This window comes from Balaenoptera borealis (assembly GCF_965194805.1).
Source record: "Balaenoptera borealis genome assembly, chromosome: 5".
Taxonomy (NCBI): domain Eukaryota; kingdom Metazoa; phylum Chordata; class Mammalia; order Artiodactyla; family Balaenopteridae; genus Balaenoptera; species Balaenoptera borealis.
Window position 1 is genome coordinate 31,520,497 of NC_138862.1, and position 23,694 is coordinate 31,544,190.

The window sequence follows — 23,694 nt, forward strand, 5'->3', positions numbered from 1 at the left end:
AAACAAAGAAATCACACTAAGCTTTGAAAAAATAGAACTTTTCAAAAATAAATATTTTGTTATATTCTAAGTCTATTTGCTCTGGTATTATTTATACATTTTTGATTTGTAGTGTTTGTTATTTCCCGAGTAATTAGATTTTTATTTTAAATTCTTGAAATAATTCTAGCCCTTCTGCAGTATGCGAGTGTAGATTTCATGAAAATTATCACTAGTCTGCATTAAATTCAAAATATATTCACACTATTTGTTCAACTGAGTTCTTGCTAAGTTGACTTTAAACACACGATAATTTATTTCAGTACAAACGTTTTTCTCTGAAGTCTAGGCCTTAAAACATACATAGCAATTCTCTTTTAGAAAATAATAGTGTAACAATTTAAACAATGTAAGAATGGAATCATACAGAACACGTTTTGCTCGTGTGTTGAAAACAGATACACGTCTTCAATGAGCTTCATTCTTCTGCACTAGAAACGTTTAAAACATGGATGATGCTTGCACATGGCTAAAGAAGTCTTGGTGAAACCCGATTTAACCTCAAGGACGAGTGAGGAGTGCAGGCTCTTGTTCATTAGTATAGTATGTACAAGCCGATGAGCTATGCAATATATACCACTCACTAGACGACTACATTTGTTTTTAGGTTCAATGGTAAATGGATGGGGCTCTGCATCTGATGAGGACCGTAACTTTTCTAGTCATAGATCTAGTGTAGGTAGCTCATCAGATGGCTCCATCTTTGCCAGCGGCAGTTTTGCACAAGCACTGGTGGCAGCAGCAGATAAAGCTGGTTTTAGGCTGGATGGAACCAGCCTTACAAGAACAGGTTGGTAGACTGAGTCAACACTCTTTGCATGAGAGAATCTTGTCCTTGGACACTGAGCTATTTATCTTCTGTCCTTTCTCCTCAGCGAGTCTGACTGCAGGGTTTTCTTTAATATGCATGAACACAGTTTGGATGCTCGGTTATCAGACAGAACTCTCTTCTGATGCTCCCTTTGCAGAGCCAAGAATGGGCTCCTACTCACCACCTTCCATCCTTTGTTCCCCTTTCCCTTCGTGGCTCTGCTGATTAATTGGAATATGCTTCCTTCTTATACTACAGCAAAGCTGCAACTCAGATTGCCATTAAATTTTCAATAACTCACACTTGGCGAAATTCTCACACAATCAATATTGTACCCAGTGATTAAAATTATTCAGCTTTTATCTCCATTACTTTCCTTTACCCCATTTCTTTCTGCAAATGCATTTTCTGGGAAGGCTTTCTCAGCATGGGGTGAATGGGTCTGAGGCTGTCAGTCTAACAGTTCAAATGGCTGATGGTCTTATTAGTTGTTTGGCTGTTAAGATTTTAATCCAATAATTTATTATTTGTTTTAAAGGATGCTAATTAAAAATACACCCACTGCATTTGCAAGTTAAATAAAATGATGACTACTTGTATATTGTTCTTTATCACGATCTAATTTTGGTTTCTGAAATTAATAAATAATATAAAAGACCAAATATGTAATTTTTCACGTTTCTGATCATTAACTCAAAAATAAATGTGGGATTCACTCTATTAATAGATCAGTAATTTTGTAATCATTTGTTTTACTGAACAAAATAACTTTGGCATGATCTTGTTACATGACTATGTGTACTTCTTAAATGCACATAGAAGAAACTTCTGATATATGAATTAAACTGAGTTGCCTTACAAAACAAACTAATGAAACTCTAAATGCATTTTTGAAATCTTAATAGTATTCAAATAGTAAAGAAAAACAAATGACTTTGACCCTTCACTAAACTCACAAGTTATAAAAATGAGTCTTGGAAGCTTTCTTTGAATTATACCATCATATAATGTTATGCTATTTCTTTTGAGTATGCACTAGGCATCTTCAAAGTAAAGAAGATTTTCCAAGCATTGCAGAGGTTTATTTTTCATATAGCATCTGAACTAAAATATGTTGTAATATAATGGTTATTTGAGTTTTCTTGCTTTCTAAGGCATAAGTCAGAAACTTTATGTTGCCTGAGTGCTTTTTGTGGCATAGCTATAAGCAGAACAGTGAGAAAGTGCAAGGAAACTAATAAGTTAGGAGGCATAAGTACATTTCTTGCATGTATGCTAATAGCTAATAAAGCATTAAGCAATATCATGTCACATTGACTTAAAATGTAACTATAACAGTAATTTTGAATGAAATGAAAACATGCAATAGAGACTAAATACATGTACATAAACCAACCCTCTCATACCATAATAAACATGTTATTAAAATCGTAAGATGTTGAAAATTTATTAGCTTACCTTTTGCCAGAATATATTTCCCTGCATATGTACACTAAACTACAAGAAAAGGACATAGCACGTTTCATTTTTCAATGAGAATTTGGAGTCTGCTCAGATACAATACTATTCATCAGAAAACACCTATTGCACTTTGGATATACAAGGTGATTTTAACCTGCTATCTATCCTATACTATACACTAACGTTATTGAGTTTCTGCTAAGAGAGGTAGAATTCATCGTGTATGTGTATGGGTGGTAAGGTCAATTAAATATATGTATCTGAGCAGACCTTTCATGTAAAATTTCAAATGTAATTACTACAGGACATTTTTCTGTGCTCAAAGAGAGTTTGTGAGATTCCAAGGGTGAAATTTGATTCAACAGATAAGACAGTACATAATTCACTTCAGAAATAGCTTCTTTAATTTTAAGAAGTAAAAGCTGCATGAATTTGCCTATATCTATGAAAATATTACTAAGATTGTCAAGGTTAAATAAAAATATAATCAAGGAATATTGAAAAAAAAGGAATATTGAGTTTTTGGTTAGTGGTTTTGTTTCATATTCATTTGTTTAAATTTTTTCAGTGGGTAGTATGTTGGTTATAAAAATCGGACCAACTAAATGCAGCAGGGCATATTTTTTCTATGGAGATGCACCAGTATTTTGTATCTTCAAATGTCATCTCCAGGCAGGTTTAGAGGCTAGTCTTAGAGCAGAAATACAAGACAGAATCAATGTCTTATAATAACATTCTCTATACCTCATTCCCTTTGTTTACTTTTTAGGCAAAGCCTTTACCTCCTCTCAAAGACCTCGACCAACCAGCCCATTTTCTACTGACAGTAACACCAGTGCAGCCATGAGTCAAAGTCAGAGGCCTCGGCCCACTAAAAAACACAAGGGAGGGCGAGTGGACCCACAACCAGCATTGCCTCACCGAAGGGAAGGAATGACAGATGGTAGGTTTGTTTCCTTCTCTCGTCTCCTAACTGAAAAGACATGCTCTGTGCAATCATTAACTTAGATTAAAGAAGCTATGGTAGATTAGGCATTGCCTTGTTATATAACCAGGCTGAACACCTGGCAATGTGGTCTTGTTTCAATAAAACACCCTCTTTTTTTTTAACAATCTGGAATTATTTCTACATTATCCAGCCCCAAGAAATACAGGCCATACTGCTTTGCAATGTTGATTTTTCTGCTGTTCTGGCATTTTCCATTAGTGCTTTTTAGTGGACATTCCTTTTTAAGATTAAGGAAGAAAACATAAGCAACATTGCAGTTGCCATGTTGTTGGATCATTTTTGAAATTGAATTAAGATATCTTAGATGGTATTTCACTTTTGAAAAAGACCGTGTAGTGATTTCCAATTTAGTAATTTTTTTAGTTTCATTAATTCCAGGGCTAAAAATATGCTATAGATCATCTGGTTGATGGATCAGTAAACTTTTTCTGAAAAGTCCAGATAGTAAATATTTTTGGCTTTAGCGAGCCAAACAGTGTCTGTCAAGACTACTCAACACTACTCAATTGTAGTGTCTGTGAAGCTATAGAAAAAACGTAAATGAATGGGTGTGACTGATTTCTAATAAAACTTTATTGACAAAACAGGCAATGGCTTAATTTGGCCCATGGGCCATAGCTTGCTGATTTATTTCAATTCTTTTATTTATGTATAGCGTCCAGTCTTTGAGTATTTGCTTAAATACTGCTAGTTTCAGGAAACAAAATATTATTGGACGATATCCTTGTTCAATAATGAGTAGCTCATCAGCTCAATATTCAACTTAATTCTCATATGTTTAAATATAGGAATAAAAGTATTTATCCTGAAGTTTTGTCCTCAGGAATATGTAAGATAATATATGTAAAAAGCCCAATATAATGTCAGACCCAAAGGTAAATTTCTTCCCCCTTCTCTGCAATATCTCCTGCAAGCACACACACTTTTTCCTGAGATAGTACTACTAAACATCAAAAAGATGAACCTAGCCAAGCTGCACATTAGAACCGTCTGGGAACTCTTAAAATATACCCTGGAGATTCTGATTTATTTGTTCTGGGGTGAAAACCAGTCACGAGTATTTTTAAAGCTCCATGGGAGAATCTAATGTGCAGTCAGCTTTGAGAAGCTATAACTGAGTTCTGCCCACTCATCTCAGTCTCTTAGACTCTCTTAGACATTATAGGACAGAATGAGGCTTAGTCGGAAAAGAAGTATTTGTTCTTTATTGGTTTGGGGGTAGGTCCTTAGCTGGCAGCCACCGTTGTGCTTTCTCTTGTCATTTTATAATGCTAAGAAGACTTTAAAAGCCAAAATAACTTGGTCTAAAAGCCTTCAGGTTTACTTATCTTTCCATCTTTCCTGCTTACTTTGTCCCCATTGGAAAGTGTTTCTATGGAATACAAGGGTAAGGGTACAATCAAGATTTTGATTCTCTGTAAGTGGATATCCTGTGGTGAGCAAAAATGCTTATTACCTCCTTTCTGCCTCAGATGATCTAAAGATTAGCTGAGCACTTGAAGCGTTGATCTTGTTCCCTCTAAATAAAAAGGACTACTCTCACTGATATTCTAGTTACAAATCTCAGCATTAATAATTTTGTGTAATTTTCCTGATATAAATGTCATGGAGAGAGGAAAAAATCCAGGGACAATATGGGTTTTTTGTGGCTTTTCCAAAATGTTGGAAGATCATGTCCAGAATATGTGGAAGATGTAAAATATAAATCAGCAAAATAGAGAGCTCTTTTCTTTCTTCCTAAAACACTTTCCTTGCAAGCTTTCTTCAGAATGTCTAGTTAAAACAAGCTACCTCCTAGTTTAAAGCATGATCAATATATTGCTTATATTTCTAAAAAACAGATAGGTTCCTAACATTTCAAATTTACTGGCATTCCAAAAAAGGTTATGGATTAGGTGCTATTAGTAGATACATTTTGGAAGTGGTGATATTGCAAAGCAAATTTTGGCTCACATGTCTTATCAAGTGTTTGATCCAAAGACATTTTAGTTATGATACAAGGACATTTTTTTGGATAGCACTCTACAGATTATCCTTAAGGATTTTGTTATTTTACCACAGATGTATATGTTGTAGCTTTTGTAAGGTATGAATCCATGCATCAGTAATAAATTTATAATATTTGTATATAAAATCAAACTGTTCTTTTGAGGAAGGTTGCTATTTAGTAGCACTTAACGTATAGACGTTTTACCGTAAAATTTTTGCATTATAGATTTTACAACAGTGTTTTATGAGTACATTAATCAGAGTAATTATTGCTAGCTGCTATACCAAACAGCTTCTATCCCCTCAGTGCCTTAGCACAGTAAGCATTTATTTCTCATGGACACAGTGATTTATAAAAGTCAGGTGACTCTCCTCTAAGTTGTAGTGTAAAGATGTATGTTTCTTAAATATTGAGACACCATTATTTCCAAGATGGGACCTTGATGGTTTCTGAGTGAGGGGAAGATAGAACGTAGGTGATTATTTGAGAGGTTCTATGGCTAGTCCTGAAAGTGGTACATGCCTCCTTCATTGGCAAGAACTCTGTCCCATGGCATCAAACTAACTACTGGAGTGGGAAAGTAATCTTCCCTTGTGGCCAGTAGAGGAATTGGGAGTGGTAAGCAACCTCAGTCTCTGTCTCAAAGACTACGCAAAAACTCACACACGTGTTAAGGAATGTTCTTCTCCCTTGGATAAAGTCTCACCTGAGCAGGCATTGTTCAGTTCAAATCAGCTATTGCATTTGCATAAGCCAAAGAATATCCTTTAAAGCCAATACATTGACCAATGCTAAACAAAGGAGGCAGAGAGGTAGTTCTCTATCTGTCAGCCTTTTTTCCCATCTCCTTCCAGCCTGTCCTCCCCTCACCCTACTGTCTATTCAGAGAAGGGGCTCTTTTCCAGCTCTACCATGGACTAGCTTTGACCATTGAGCAAATTTCTTTATTCATTAATCTATTCATTCAAATATTTATTAAGCTTATACCAAATGACAGGCACAATGGGAACCGTACAGACAAAATTCCCTGCCCTCCTGTAGCTTACATTCTAGTGAGAGACGATAGATAAAGACCAACATAAATATATAAGTCAAAAATAAAAGTATACAAGATGGTTGTAAGTGTCATGGAGGAAAAAAAAAAAAACATAGGAAAGAAGTTGAGAAATATAGAAGTGGGGGAAGTTTTAAACTAGATTGCTCAGGGAAGGACTTACCAAGATGATGACATTTGAGAAAAGACTGGAAGATTACAAGGGAAAGAGCAATGATGATATCTGAGGAAAAGTCATTCCAGGAAATGAGAACAGCAAGTGGAATCCTGAAATATTTGATACAAAGGAAATGGAGCAGTGTGACTTAAGCAGAGAGAGCAACAAAATAGCCTGTGAAGTCAGACAAGTAAGTGAGGACCAGCGTTCTGTAGGACCTTTAAGTTTCTATAAGGACATTGGCTCTTTACTTTGAGTGGGAAACCACTGATGGTATGTATGCGTGTGTGTGTGTGTGTGTGTGTGTGTGTGTGTGTGTGTGCATGTGTGTGTGTTTAAGGCAGAGGAGTAACAGGATTTTCCTTATATTTTTACTAAAAAACAAGTCATTCTAGATGTTAGGTTGAGATAGACTGAATGTGCTTCTATGTGGAATCACAGAAACCACATGGGAAATTGTGGAAGTAATGTAGGGAATAGATGCTAGAGGTTCATGTCAAGCTAGAATCAGTGGAAGCAATGAGAAATGTTGAATTCTGAGTATGGTTTGGAGGCAGAGCCCACAGGGTTTGTTAATGAAATTAATAAAGGCTGTAAAGCAGGGAAGCCAAAAATTACTCCAAAGTTATGGCCAACTTGTAGTAATTGAGATGAGGAACACTAGAGAGGAAGTATAGTTTGTGGAGGAAGATCTAGAGCTCAGATTTCATGTGTGAAATTTGAGATACTTTCTAAACATCAAAGTTGAACTCTCCAGTATGGATTTAGTTAGATGAGTCTGGAGTTCATGGAAGGAGAGACCCAGGCTGGAGATACTTAATTTCTTTATGCCTTTTTTTCTTACCTAAAAAAAAGAGTATAATGATGGCACATATATCATTGAACTGTTGTGTGCCTGACAATAGCAAATCCTCAGTAGGCCAGCCAGAGACTCTTTAGTGAATTGATTTAGTTGAAATGAATCAACAGAGAAATGAATAATAAATTTAATTTAAGTAAACATATTTGATTACATACTTTTATTTTTTCCACAGCCATTCCTAATCTCATCTTTTTTCCAATTTGTTTATTTCAATGTGCTTTCAATGTTCTTTCTTCTTAGACTATACAAACTCCAAGGATAGTACTTAATTACGTAGCCATATAATTTCAGGTTAAATTAAATAGTAATCAGAATTTTAGCTAGCATAAGCAGATGCCATTTTGGCCATTTTAAAAATTAAGCTGCTCTGATGGAGAATAAAAATCGGTGACAAGATATGTTATTTTAGAAGCAAATATAATAATTTCCCCCCAACTGGCAGTCCTAAGTCCAATTACTCAAATGAAATAATTAATTTGCATTTATAATAGTACAAACTGAAGGGAGTCAGTGTTGAATATAAAGAAAATACCAAACTCATTGGTGGATTATTCAACAAACAGTTTTCTCAGGATTGGATTAGCTCTTCATTTTGGAAGAAATGTTCCAATTGCAACTTTATTCTCCCAGATAGAAAACCTGTTCCCTTCAATAATTAGTGATTCATAATCTAACAAGAGGGCATACATAAGAACTGGGAATGTTGCTCCAATGTGGGAACTCCCGAAGCAGATACGGAGGAGATTTTCATTGTTGGTTCAATGGAGGACAGTATTATTTTGTTCATAAGAGAGAGTATGAAGCTTCTTAATAAAGTCTTTAAACGGAGCAACTTAGCCTTCCTTAAAGAAATTATGTTTTGTACACAAGAAATTTATACTTTCCCCTTTTAAATTTCATGAACAATATTATTAGAAACAAGTGCATCATTACTAAAATGGCATGGGAAATAATTACCTATGTTATATACAGTATCCTCTATTAATGATATAAGTATGTATATTGTCCATGATATTTGATCTTTGTGAACAAATAACATAATTAGATACTCTAAGGATGAACAAAGAAGTTTGCAACAGCATTCCAGAAAAATGAGAAGAAAATAATCCAAAAGAACGTTAGAATGTTTAGAAGATTTCAAAATCTTCCACAAAGTAATTTCAGGACTAGTATAATAGTATAAATTATATAATAGAACTATAATACTTAAAGAAATATGAAAGAAGGGATTATGATTTCACAACAAAAGACATTCAAAATATAAAAGTGTCGGAATGAAAAGCTAATAAAAGAAAAATGAAAAATGAGCTGAGTATTTGAACTTCTAATTTTTTCATATCGATATTTAATGTAAAGAGCTTTTATGAAAAATTATCTATTCCACTACATCTCAGATTTTCATGATGCATTGTCTACTCTTGCACCATGAAGCATATTCTATCTAAACTCTGAACATTCGTTATTACTTATTAAAATTAATACATTGGAAGATTATAATATATTAGTTGTAACTCATTAGCTAACTCATGAAACGAACAGCCAGAATTGGTTGTCAGGCAGAATGTTAATTGCATTTAATAAATGTTAGCTTAACCCTTTGACTGTTGCTAAATGTGCCACGTACACGGATAAGAGCAGTCATACGCTGTGTATGATACGGCATACAGTTCTTAATTTCCCAAGGGCAACATTTCCTATGGAGATTGGCAGGGCAGCTTTTATTCTTCCCAGGGCCTTTTATTAGCACGGCTGCTAGAATTTCTATTCACTTCGTGTCTTGGTGTTTCTACTTTGGGGAGGTGGCAGCAGACAATGGATTAAAGATGGAGAAACCATAAACTGCTCTTCACACCTTGAACATCAGCCTCGATGTGCAATTGAAAACACTCTCTATGTACAATAGTTGGATAAAGCCTGTTGATTTTATTTCAAAGACACTGTGATCAAAAGATAGCAAAGAGATCGATAATGTGCATTTTAGATATAAATAACTGACCTTTTCCTCCCCCAAATTCATTTCGCATAGGTGATACCTGTAGGAGGGCAAGGGTTTTTTCTTCATCTTGAATTAAAACCTGTACTTTTCATTACATTTTAGTCCATTCTAAACATTATTCAAAATTTTTAGATCTTCCACCACCACCAGATCCCCCTCCCGGTCAGGGTTTAAGGCAGCAAATAGGCCCGAGCCAGCATGCTGGTAACGTGGAAAACTCAACAGAGAGAAAAGGAAGCTCTCTGGACAGACAGCAAGCATCCAACTTAGAAGACACAAAGAGCTCTTTGGATTGTCCAGCTAAAACATCCCTAGAGTGGCAGCGACAAACCCAGGAATGGATAAACTCCACAGAACGTCAAGAAGACATACGGAAAGCCCTCCACAAACAAGGTGTTGGACCAGGTGTGTTCTGCACAGTCCCAAGAAAGTGTGGACTTTTACTTTTTTTTTTCTACCAGGTATCTTGGAAATGCCGGTTGTTTAAGGGCATCTGAAATGCGTTTGCTTTGAATCACTAACTGAAGTTGGAATTCCGCAGCAGAGATCACGAGCACATCCCTTAAGGCTGAGTCAGCTCAGTGAGGGGTTGTTCCTCAAGTTTACCTCTGCATAGGGTCTTTGAGCGCAAGAGACCTCCAGGCTTCATCTGCAGTGCTCAAGAGACCATTTGATTTTTTTTGTTTCTTTTGCCTTTTGATGTTTGTATTGAGTCCTTTTAGACCACTAAATTTCATCTTTAGTGTCAGTTGAATCTCTGCCTTCAACCGTTTTTTCATTTTGACTGAAGTAACTAGTCATTTTGAGAGGAGAACTCGCTTCAGTCAAATAGGTAAATTAATGGAAATAACAAAGTTGCATATAAATAGGTAATCACAGAATTCTCATATTAGAAAAGGTTAAACTGGAGCCTGCACTTGCTCCAACTGATTCAATTTAGTTGATAACACTTCAGTGAGAAATGTTTTTGTTTATAACTCAAACTTCCTGGAAATGTCACAGAATAAGTTTCATGGTTTGTGGTTGGATTTTTTTTGGTAGGGGGATGTTGAGCCACTTATAGAAATGGATTTTCTAGAACATTCTTCTTATGTCAGGATTCATTGAGTATTAAAACATACACACACACACACACACACAATTGAAAGAGTTTCCTTACACATTCTTTTATTCATTCGGACTCAGTCTTTTCTGGATATGTCCTCTACTCATGCATTTTCAATAATTATATTTTGTCACAACTTGGTGCTTAAGGTTTTAGAAGATACAGTTATAAAAAAGCCAAAAGATGATAATATTAGTATCTAGATTTAGTGGAACATTTAGGATGCTTACACCATTAAGGTTGGGAGAGAAAAATCACGTGACCCTTGTCATTAAAGACTATCTAAAAAGAGAAATACTAAATTCAGTCAGCATTTTTTTTAGTCATCTAATCGCAGTAATAATAACCCATACCTAGAAAGAAAGAAAAAACAGAGAGGTGGAGAGAGAGGGGGGAAAAAAAGAAAGAGGAAAGAAAGTAAAAAAAGAGAGAAAGAAAAAAGTTATTTCAGTGTTATTTAGTAATGCACATCATGAATTATTTTTAGAGAGATGGTACATAAAAAGAATATGGACATTATTTATTAAAATGAATGAGTTTCTCTTTTTCTTTTAAGGAAATACACAGCTTTTCAAATAATGTATTTCTATCCAAAGAAGCAATAGAAATTTAAGAAGCTTAGTTTATTAAACTAATATATACTTATTTATCTAAGTTGATTGAGAAAATGTTGCCATAATTTAAACTAAAACAAAAACCATGTTCCTTCCTTCTTAATGAAAAAAGTAAATTGCAGCCTCTTTGAACCCAGAAATTATTCTCAGAAATGCTTTAGTTAAACAATATGGTTATTGTATACAAATATCTTTTAAACTGAGTTTAAATTTTGCAAATAATATATAACATTAGATACTTATCCCAAGATCTCTTTTAATTTAATCCTGCCTCAGTTCCTATTGTAGGACATGTTGCTTGCACGTAGAAATTCCTTTACTATTTGGGCCTTATTAAACTCTTATTTTTAATTTTACTGAAGAGTGGAATCATAAAATAGCCTAGCTTGAGCTTAGTATTTAAAGTTAAGTTTGTTTTGCCTCCACATTGCTGTTCAACGCAACCTTTTGTGTTTCTTTTTTCAGAGGAGACCTTGGTGCCCTACAGCAAGCCCAGTTTCCCATCTCCAGGGGGTCATAGCTCATCAGGAACGGCTTCTTCTAAGGGATCCACTGGACCTAGGAAAGCCGAGGCATTGAGGGGAAGCCACCAGCGCAATGCCAGCGACCTTCTTGACATAGGATATATGGGCTCAAATAGTCAAGGACAGTTTACAGGTGAATTATGTAAGTGCTTTAGGACGGTTAAAAGGCTATGGTGATTCAGAAAGACGACTGGGTTAATAACGTAAGGGAGAAAAAAGTTTTCCTTGACCCTCTTAGGATCTCTGACTGGGTCTGAAAACCAAACGGATGAGATAGATTAACAGGAAAAAAGCACACAAATTTTATTGAATTTTTACATGAACATGAAGCCTTCACAAGAGAATGAAGACTCAAAGAAGTGACCAGAGCAGGAAGCTTTTCAATCCTTTAGACAAAGAAACAATAAATGCATTTAAATTTGGTAAGACAGAGAGGTTTGGGCTAGGGGTAGTAAATGGTGAAGAGGTAACTGAGAAGATAAGGATTAGTTTAACAAGGTTTGTTTGTACAGATTTCTCGGCCCCAAATTCCCCATCTCTGGTGACAAGACTATCTTCCTCCTCCTGGTACTACAGGGTGGGTACCTGTCACATAGGAGATTTTATGATCCTTCAGGGAAAGATGAGGTGGGAGAGGTCACAGTGACCTCTCTGTTTCTGCTGTTGTCTTCCAAACTCCCTCGCCTTAAGGTATTCAATATGCCAAGGTACCACACATTTTGGGGTAGCATGTCCTGAACCCCTACAATGACATTGCCACAATAAACAAATATCAAAATTATAGAAAGCTTGCTTTACTATGAGGAAAAAAATTATGATTTTGAGTAGGTTTGGTTATAATGAAGACCACTGCTATTTACATCAGTCAAATAAACATTTTTCTCTTTCGTTTGAATTATTCTGTGCAAAAATTGCATAATTTAGGCAATTAATTTTAATACTTACAAATTAATTAAATATAGTTCTTGTTGTAGTTTTCTTTGCCTTTTCTTTCTTATTTAATAAGGAAATGTTGGCCCTTGGGTAGTTTTAAAGAACCTCCTTGGGAATTCCTCATTCCTTAGTTGCTCTTAATTTATTTATTTTTTTAAATTTAGGCAGTCAACCTTGAAAGGTTGATCTTTGATTTTAGTAAATTTTAATACTTGAATTATAATAGCATATAAATAAATTTCTCTTTTGATAAAGAACTGTCATTGGTAGTTAATATAACTAAACTACTTTCCAAGTATAAAATACTAGAGAAAGGTAGGATGTCACGGTATGTCACACACAGTAAAAAACATTGAACTCTTTGTGTTAATTTCATCATGAAAGTTACCAATTTCACTATCCAATGTCAGAATTATACTTGCTGAATATTTTCAACTGCTTCCGTGAATTCAGTTTATCTGAAGGAATAGCCCTGAATTCCAATCTTGTCAACTTTTACTGGTTATGTGAGAAGAGAAAGTAAACCACCTTCTTAATTTCTCTACCTCCTTATCTAAAAAATCGTATTACTCTTATGCTCACATCACAGACGGGGGGATGCCATGAGATAATGAAAGTGAAAGTACTTGCAAAACTGCAAATTTCTTTATTAATGGAAGTTATCATTACTGTTGTCTATTAATAATCTGATTAAGATATGCTTATAATTTTTCATTTGATTCAGGACTACTGGATTTTTCTTTAACTATTATATTGGAGTAATTATAGACTCATAAGAAGTGCAAAAATGATCTACTCGGATTTTGTCTCCAAATTTTAGTGTTTTTTTTTCTTTCACTTTCCATAAGTGTAATTTTTTAAATTCACAACCTCACAAAATCCAAGATGTTATCTTCATCTATTATCTGTTTGCTTTGCTTTTTGTTATGCTGATCAAGATAAAGAATACTTACTTTAAACGCAAACTTATTTGTGATTTTTTTAAATCTCTTTGTAGAGTAACTGAGAGGAGACATGCAAAGCTGCTCTGAAGGACCATCAGGTCTGAACTCATGGAAGTGATGACACTAGACAGTGCAATGAACAATTTCTATTTATGTACTATTAACAGAACTGTAAATGCAATGTAAAGACACACAGCCACACATATCCCACAGATATCTTACTTGTGTTCTTCTCTTAAGTACACCACCCACCTTAACTCTTTCTTGTCAGGAGTATATAAAAAAAGAAAGAAAACAAAGCTCGCCCTCCAGGAAGAAAAGGATTTTCCTCTGTATATAATTTCTTTCGTGCATTGCTATGCAAGCTCACTCTTTTTAGCTCTGTTCATATTATTGTCTGTTCTTATTGGTCTGTTGTACTATATGTGAATTAATAGGCTGTGGTGCCATATATTAACTTTTAATTGTGTAACTTTTATGTTTAAATTTTGCACTGCAATTTTATTTGGTGATAAGCACAAATCTCTACTCCTCGTGACATGAAGAAAAAGACTGAATGTGAAGGGAGTTTCTGTACTGTAAGCTAGGTTGGATAATGCTGGTTGTAACCAATCACGTTAGGGGGTTTTCAGTTGGGGTGTAGAAATAGGAAAGATGCAAAGGAACAGTGGTGTTGGCGAAGTCTTCTTGGAACATCAGGGACTGAGTCAATAAAAAAAAAGCAGAAAGGTGGCTTTTACTATTGACAAAAGCAGGGGTCAAAAGAAGGAAGTTGAAGTCTTAAGACTGAATAGGCATTAAAATATACAGGTAGCAATGATGTACTAAACTTGCTTTAAAAAAAAGAAATTAAAGTTATATTTAGAATCAACTTTACCTGTCATTGTAATTGACCCATCTGAGAACTACAACAAGCAAAAGGAAATTCAGGTGTTTCACAAGAGCTGTATTTATATTACAGTTTTTTTAAAAAAGCATTTTCTGAATTACCATAACTAATCTCTCCAACTCATTAAGTCAGAATATAATATGAAGTTCCGCAAGGAAACAGAATGAACTCTAGAGTATCTAGCAAATAGTTAAAGAGGCAATTTATTATTAGGACATACTCGAGCTGCTTCCAAATATAAAAACTCTATTGCAATATCATCTTGTTTCATCTTTCTAATACATGTACAGTACACACTAGAGGATAGAGCTGCATCACTTAAATTCATGATTTTTTAAAAATAATGCAGTCTATACACAATTTTGTGTTTTATTTGATTAAGAAGTGAAGTTATGCCACCAAATATATAGCCAAATTGTAAGTGCTTAAAAAGCAGTCCTCAGAGTATGTTCAGTTCACAGTAAGTAGAGTTATTGGAATAAATATGTTATGGTACATTCTCAAAAATTGGCTACCAACTAAAATATGTTTGATCCATTTTGAATGAGTAAATCAAAAAGAAAAATTTTAAAGAAGAAAAATGCATGTTTATACACTTTTTAAATAAACCAAACCTCGTAAGTGGACATTAATAACAGTGTCCTGCCTCATTTGTTTACACGACTTTGAGAACAAGAAGTTCCTGAACATCAGTCAGGTATCGTCCAAATGAATATGACTTTGAAATATATGTTAGCTACTGTACATGTATAGTCAATCAGTCAAGTAGAAGAGAACTTCCCTGAATTTCCCAAACTTTCCTGAAATTCCCACTTGTGACATTTTTCTATGTGCTGCCTATACAATTGTAAATTCTACTTCTAGTTATACTTTCTCATGTTTTTCCTATGATGTGTTCAGTAGTTGGTACTATGAAAAATATTCAATGTAATGATTAGGATCGGTTCTAAAATATGGGGCCAGTTTGAATGACAGTTCATACTCCGTGCATTATTGGCTCAGTCACCAATTGTGTGTCGTATTGTTATAGCAAAGGAAGGACACAGTTCAATGTTTCCATCTTTTTTATTCCCCGAGACTGCATCAACACAGGCAAGAGTAGAGGAACATAATGTTCTTTATGGGACCAACATCTGCTTGGTCCCATGTAGTTCATTTCTTCATAGAAGAGAAAAAAAATTCTGAGACCCACTTACTTACTAATCCCTTTATCAACTTTCCACCATCAGTGCCTGAATTTTAATGCAGTTTGATTTCTCTGGGACAGAGAGACTGGGGAAGATGAGAAGTGTCTGTGAAGAATGAATACATACTTATTCACAGCTCTAAGATGTGAGGAATTTAATTATTTATGCAGTTCCCTACTTCACCTCTTTCTATTTAAAACAAAGTTTTGTTTGTTTTTCTTTCCTCTTTATGCTCCTCTATAACCCAGTTTAGCCTAAAACTTTCATTACGCATATTACACATAAACTTTTACCCCTGGTAACTGGCAGGTGTATGTGACTAATAAACTAAGACTTCAAAAGCAGAGTATGTGTATGCGGGTGGTTTCTGGAGTAATGCAGGGCAGAGCATCGTACCTTCCTGATTGTCTTCAGTGCATAAAAATTAACTGTTTTGGTTAGATTATATCAGGCCTTATGGTTACTTGGAATGTTCTTTTACAATAGTTCACATCCTCTGTTAAGTCTAGTTTTAAATTAATTGATTTCAGTCTAATATTGCACCCAAAATATCCTCCTCCGTAGATATAAAGCAAGAAAAAATACCGTGGCAATTCACATGAATTCGGGAACACTACCGAAAGTCAAAAGCCTTTGTCAACTTGCTATATGTAAAAAGCTTCCAATAAGGACAAGTCAGAGTATCATGAGAGCTACCATGAATTTTTTTCATTTTTGAAGCCAGTTAAATGCATGTGGAAATTCACAGAGCTCACTCTTGTGCAGGTCTAAACAAAAGCCTGCATAAGCTGTCAGAAGGAAGCCTGGGTGGGAGAGAACATAGTCTTATCTTGCATCACTGGCAGCGCTGCTATGCAATCACGCCCAACACAAGCACAGCTCCATTCTTAACATGCAAGGTCTGCACGGGGGCCATGGCCCAATCAGTGCTCCAACTCAGGTGTGCCTCAGTGTATGCAGGCAGAGTCGCCCTACCCCTTCTCCAAATCTTCCCCGTGCTGTATTTAAAGTAAGGTGGGAGAGTACGGGGGCATGAAAACAATTGATTTCTTCACAGGATTTGAATCCAGTTCAAAGGAGAATATAGGAAAATCCAGACCAACCTTTAAGATATCCTGTAACCAAAGGGAAGTAAAAGCATTGCAAGTTGACTTTCTCTGTAACAAAACATTAAATGGTGTTCTATGTCCTAGTCTAATGCTCTGGCTATTTAAATATACCTTCAATGGGATTTGAGTTGAAAGTTTGTATGAGTTTAATAGAACACCTCCAAATTTCTATTCAACAAAGTTATGTAATTGTCCATTGACAACATAATTATAATACCAATGAGCTCTTAACTGTGGTTTCTCCACTGGAAAGTGATTGTGTGTCAGTATTAAAGATATGCAGAACCGTAACATTCACTGATTTGTTCATCTGCTTCTGTATATTGTATTTATAGAATTACATGACAAGAATTGGTGTAAAGCAACATGTCTTTCCACATTATCTTAGAGGTGAAGTTACTTTTATTTTGCTTCTCTGCGATATGTACTTCAAATGAAACACCATAATTTTTACTAATGAAGTTCAATTTTTTCTTATCTCATAATTTTCAGAAGCATTTATTGTGACTTTAAAGTGTTGCAAGATAAGGGATTTTGTGGCCGTGGGTAGACTTTTTACACTTTGTTTTATAGATGTACTTTTCTTTTAACTGTAGTTTGTTTAAGTCACCAAACAGTGTCCAAAATCTTAATGTGTTTCATTTGATGTTGTTAGATCGGAAAAGAAATTGGCATAAAATTGATTAATAGTATTGTCAAAGAATTGTGTATTGTGTACTCACTGGGAAAAAAATAAAATATATTCACATTTCAAATCTGTAAAAAAGCCATTTATGTAAAACAGACTTGCTTGTAGACAAATCAAAAACAGACCATTTTGTCACTTTCAGAACTCTACATTAATATTTTGTGGCCAAATGCATAATCTCATTTTCTCATTTGGTTATGGGTTGGTGGTGATTAATAGAAATTGGTGTTGACTTAGAGTAGTGACTAAAAGTCACTGATGAAATGTTAAAAGCGTTTGAAATTACAGATCCCACTCTATCAGCACTACTTTACAGATCTGATCTTCCCCATGCCACAAAGGCCTTCAGATAGATAGAATACAAACTTCTTGGCTCATTCGTTTTCACTAAGTACAGTTACAGGTTCAGATGCTCTGTAAAAATAAAAAGAATTTTTGAGTTCTTTAAATTAATAATCATAGTAACAGGAAAGTGAAAAAAAAGAAACCTTTAACTCTAAATATTTTTAAAAATACATGGTAAGTGGACAATACATTTCAGAGTTTAATTTACATTAATAATAAAATAAAATAGTATTAAAATAATTACAAATAATGCTGTCTTAATATAATACAATGGCAATATATAATATATGTGGTTAAAGAAAAAATATATCAGTTACCAGTATGATAAGTGGTAGAGGAATTACAAAACAATCATTGCTCTATTGAGTCTGAGTGTACCATGGAATCTCCTGCAAATGGCAGAAGTGCAAAGTTACCAGAAAGGTTTATTAAAGATACACTATGCTCTATTTTTTTCCCACTATTCTCTCTTAATTATTGTACATGAGCTAGAGAAAAGATGTATCAACGTTACAAGAAAGCATTTAAACAACAAATAATATTTAATGTCCTCAACTTGTGAAAATGTATTTTACCTCTTTCAAAGAAGCAATCAGGAGAGTTCATGCTAAATTTCACTTTATAGCAGAGATGTGAAATAAAACTGCAGTAACAGAAAACTGTCATAAGAATTCAAAAGAAAAGGCAAGTAGAAAGACTTGCTAAGGGTGGGACGGGGAGGGGGCTGGGATTCGTGGGGTGGGTGGGGAGGTTATATGCCATCTCCAAAAGCTCTCAAAGACTCTTTCACCTTGATGAATTTAGCGTTTTGTTTTGGTCTTCACCCCCAGAAGGAATTTTCTTCAGGCCCAGGGAAGGAATCTGGTACACAAGAGTTGCAAAGTTGTCAAGAATCCAAGTGACAGATGCAAGACACTTGTATGATTGTGCATTTAATTTATAAAGAACTACAAAGGTGACTTCCTTTGCATCTTCTAGTCAACACATTTTCTCCTTCCAGCTGTCAAGCTACAAGAAATATATATATATATTCAGTTATCTTTGTAATTAATAAAGGAAAGATACTTTTATAATTCAAATACAATGACCTTGGGCTCAGGTCAACCTCCAATTTGCAGGCCCTTGTAACTGCCCTTAGGTCACAGCACCATATCACCCTTTGTCTATAAAATGCCTTGGTGGATACAGTTTCTGGGTAGTAGACAACATTTTTTGGTCAATTTTTAATTTATTTATTTTATTACTTTTATTTTTGGCTGTGTTGGGTCTTCGTTTCTGTGCGAGGGCTTTCTCTAGTTGTGGCGAGAGGGGGCCACTCTTCATCGCGGTGCGTGGACCTCTCACTGTCGCGGCCTCTCTTGTTGCGGAGCACAGGCTCCAGACGCGCAGGCTCAGCAATTGTGGCTCACGGGCCCAGTTGCTCCGCGGCATGTGGGATCTTCCCAGACCAGGGCTCGAACCCGTGTCCCCTGCATTGGCAGGCAGATCCTCAACCACTGCGCCACCAGGGAAGCCCAAGAAACGTATCTTTTTGATTAATGTTTTTGAACTAAGGGAAAAGAGGCCTGAAGCAATACTTTCCAAAAAATTCACAAGCAATAAAATCTGCACTAGTTTCATTAATTTCCCTTCGCCCCATCACATTATCCAATATTCTAGTTTTTCTCAAAACAGTCTATGGAATTTTAATAGGTGTATTTAAAATAAAGAAGATAAAGGAGTGAAAATTCTATGGTTGAATATGTAGAGATTTCTTTACTACTTGACTTCTTTTCAAATCTGTTCAAATCTTATCTGACATAAAACCCTAAGTCCTGGAGCATCTTGTAAGACTAGCACTATGTGAACCCGCTTTGAGAAATACTCTTCTAGAAGCTGTCATACCTCATTCTGTCCCTAGGCTCTACACTAGTGGCCCCCAAGGCATGCATGCCATACCTTACTGTGGTTTTTTAAAGTCATTATTAAGTCATGAGAAAAACACATGTGACTCCCAGGTATTCTGTGGAGATAATAGAGAAAAAATATGTAGTGAGAAATTGCATGTATCCTCCCCTTTTTGATAGAGTTTCAAGTACTTAATTGATATCAGTGTTGAGCACTTGATCAACAGGTAAGGTTGCAATATGTTCTTTAGCTTTTCCATATTTCTTTTGTGTATTGTTAAATCTGCAAATCATTAGGCTAAAACGAAAGCACGAAAACACACTCATCGTCTTCCATCTCCCCTAACTCCCAACTCTTACAAAAGGATAGTTTATTCATTTTTTAAGAGTACTGTCTGATTATTACTAGGTTCTACTTCAAATGGAACATTGCTAAAAATAATAGTGGATCACACAAAATTTACAAGGACAGAAATTATAATTTGTCAATAAGACAATAGAGAACTAAGTTGCAGTGGGATGTGGAAAACAGCTAATTAGTAATGATGAACTTCAGTGTACTCAGAAATGGATAAATATAAAAATATAAAAGAGAAATTGAGGATTACCGTTATATGAACTTTTGCTGGCATTAAGTGTAAAAGAAGATGATATGTTATAAGGGAAATTAAAGTGAAATGGGGGGAGTAGGGACTTAAATGTACTTGATTAATTTTGAATAATGGTAGATGAATGCAATCAATAGATTAAAATGCCTCAACATAGATGATTTGAGAGTAGTTGCTTATGGGTAATGGTTAGTTTAATAAAAAAGATTAAACAGGTAAATGGAAGCAGCCTGGAAAAAAAGACACAAGATGAAAGTGGCAGTCAGCTTTAGAAAAGGGATTAAAACATTTTCAATAAATGTGCAAGCATTTTTGTGCAAGTAATTATACTCCAAAGATTAAATCCCTGTCTTCATTAATGTTGATGTGCTAATTTTTCTTAGCATTTACCTGGCATTTAAAGTATACTTTAGGTATAGTATAGTATACTATACCTAAAATGTATAAAATACACACTCATAAACATATGACAATAAAGCATAATTTTAAAGAAATATGTGTGTTAAATATCCAATATCATCCAATTCCTATTAAAATCATTTAACTAGTTATTATCATAAAAGTTAAAATTTATAATGATGATAAGAGCTGCTTTTATCATTGACTCTCAAGAGGAAAGATATTTTGGATCTGTTTAATAATATTAAAAATAAAATGAATTATAACAGTTAAAATGTATTTTGTAGCCAATAGATGTAGTAGGAGATACACACATATGTATACACACACACATATACATATATAAATGATTTTCAATTCAGTAGAATCTAAGATATGATGAATACACTCATGGAGTATGGAAAAGGGCACCTAACGAAGACTATAGGCATCAGGACAAGTATCCCAGACTGAATAATGCTTTAGATAATCTTTGCTTCTCCTGGACAAATTATATAAGCATTTATACTTATATGTATGTATATATACACTCACGTGCATATATGTTTTTATATATATGCATTTTTATTTGTGTGTAGTACACATACACTCATTTTTTATATATACATTTATATTTATACATATGTGTACATACACTCATGTACACATAAACTTATGTATATCGTGTGCATCATATATATCATAATATACACATATATGTGAAGGAATGGATATTTTGTTGTTTGAATAACCAAATGTTTTAGAATGAATAAACAAATGTTGTATACATAGTATTGTGCTTGGCACAATGTCATGGGAGGCTGGCAATGATAAATAATACAATCTCATTATAAACTAGTCGAAAGAAATAGAAGGCATGGACATTATACTAGAAGTAGAAAGTGAAGTAAACAGTATAAGACTGAATGTCGCAGAAATCCATTTCAGGAGTTAACAGGTAGGAGAGAACACTGAGGGCTGGTATGGTCAGTGAGACTTCAGTGATAGAACAGATTGGGTTTGGCCTTAAATGGGAAGAATTGATAGAACATAACCTGGTGGAGAGGAAGCAGACACAACGCAGTCTTCCAGCCTACAGGAAACTGCAGTCTCATGAGAGAACCAGCGAATTGAACCAACATTTCCAACCAACATCATATGATGGAATCCAAGATATGATAAATATGTGCAGTGTTATAGTGAGGTATGGAAGGTGGGCACCTAACTCAGACTCTAGGGGTCAAGCCAGGCCTTCCAGACCAAATAATGCCCCAGAGAGTTTCTATTCCTCCTAAACAAAGGAGTTAAATGAGGGCTTCACTTTCCCTCTGCAGAAGCACATGCTTCTTTTTCCATTCTGGGGAGGTAAGGACATCTGACCCTCAAAGGGGATTTGTGCTTTTGTAAATGGGAAAATTCAATTCTACCTTTAAATTCTATGTATCCAAATTTGCCATTCATGTGATAAGTTTCCAAATAAAGAATGCTATATAAGCCTAAATCTGCAAACTAAATAAGTATCATAAATATAACACATGTGAAATATTCCTACTTAGAAAGTGTGCAGTTTCATGTAAACAACAACAGGAAATAGCAGGCAGAAGCAGAACGAGACCAATTACGAGGAACACAATCCCAAACGGGGCAGAGCAGCTTTCCACACATGTGCAATTGAATGCAGCAGAGCCAAACCAGACCCCAGGGCTCAAATAGGAACTTCATTAGGGAAAATTAAGAACAATACACAATGCTGATAAATCTGATACAATAATCTGCCTGAGGACCAACCACAAAAGGAGCACAAACAAATCAAACTATATCCTGGCAAGAACAGATGAATTGAAACAAAGATAATGATGTGCAATAAAACTTTGTAGGGAAAAATGGATCTTGGTCCTCCTGTCTTACCTCCCTCCCATTCTGCCTTCCCCCAGGATCCTAATGAGTTGTTGATTATCTTTTATTAAAGACCAACAACAGAAAAGCTCAGAAACACGAAAAATAATTAGAGCATAAGACTAAGTATGGATAATTATGAAGTGGCAAAATATAATTAATCATCCTTTCCCTGCAAATCTCTTCTAAAGTGGCTCCATAATTTTAAAATGCCCAAGAACTTTTATTTTGTAAAACCCATGCACATTCATGAACACACACATACAAATGGCAAACAAAGCTATTTGCTGACAAAATAAAGTTGCTATGAGATTTAGGGGCAATATTCAGCATACTCTTGAATGTGAGTTTGCTAGGTTAGCTTTCCAGGCATAAACTATACCTGCTCAACACTTTATTTGATATCTTTCTCTAGTTATAGCTTGTCCTCAGAGATTTCAAGTTTTCCATGTTTAAATTTAGTGCTGTTAGAAATGATTTTTTTCCCTTGAAAATGTGGATATTTATTTTCCCAACCATTTGAGATTTGAGAGAGGGTTTCTTAAAAAATATTGTGAATTATTTTAAAATGTACAACACTGAAACATCATGTCTTATGCCCCATTTGTAACTTCCAGTTTCTGATGCAACACTAAATTGAAAGGCTGCTAAACTGATTTGACTATACTGGCACCTACTGAATTATTTTACCACATTAAGTAAAATAGTATTGTGACTTTTCATGTAAAAGCATTCATTCTATTTGACTAAATACCCTATCTAAGAGCTTAAAGTCTGAACATATTACAAAATAAGCTAGTTAGTAGTGGAAACGGAATAGAGGGCAGCAAAAATGTGTTTAGAAACCACTAGGCACATGCCTGTTGAACAGTTAAGTTTGGGGCTTAAACCCGCTTAAGAGAAGCAAAACATAACACATCATTTTACCTCTTTATGTCAAAGTAAATAACATGAAATTCCTCTAAAGAGACAACCGTATTTATTCTTCTAAAACCTCAGGCAAGCAAAAATTTACTAGGAGATTTTTTTGTATAAATTGTGGGTAAGCCAGTAGAACTATCTTCAACTGCAGCTTTGCAAAAGTCAGAGAACTACTTTTCAAATAGATCATTTTTTAATATAAACCCTTTATGAAAGCTGAGGATTGAAGTCATAGTAAATATTACCTTATCCAAGGCAATTTTATCGGTGGTGTTAAAGTGTAGGCAG

General features: G+C 34.9%; 1 protein-coding gene across 12 annotated transcripts in view; it reads left to right on the forward strand.

The window, feature by feature from the left end:
• ROBO2 (roundabout guidance receptor 2) overlaps nucleotides 1-17,439 on the forward strand; it is a 1,241,430-nt gene extending 1,223,991 nt beyond the window's left edge. For 3 of the 12 annotated variants that reach the window (XM_082392590.1, XM_082392594.1, XM_082392597.1), the window contains exons 25-28: nucleotides 647-829; nucleotides 3,081-3,254; nucleotides 9,512-9,784; nucleotides 11,564-13,545. In XM_082392590.1, the coding sequence (XP_082248716.1) occupies nucleotides 647-829; nucleotides 3,081-3,254; nucleotides 9,512-9,784; nucleotides 11,564-11,799 (866 nt within the window). In that variant the 3' untranslated portion in view covers nucleotides 11,800-13,545. The other 9 variants (XM_082392591.1, XM_082392593.1, XM_082392592.1 and 6 more) reach the window with 5 other exon arrangements.
• The last annotated feature ends 6,255 nt before the right edge of the window (nucleotides 17,440-23,694 follow it).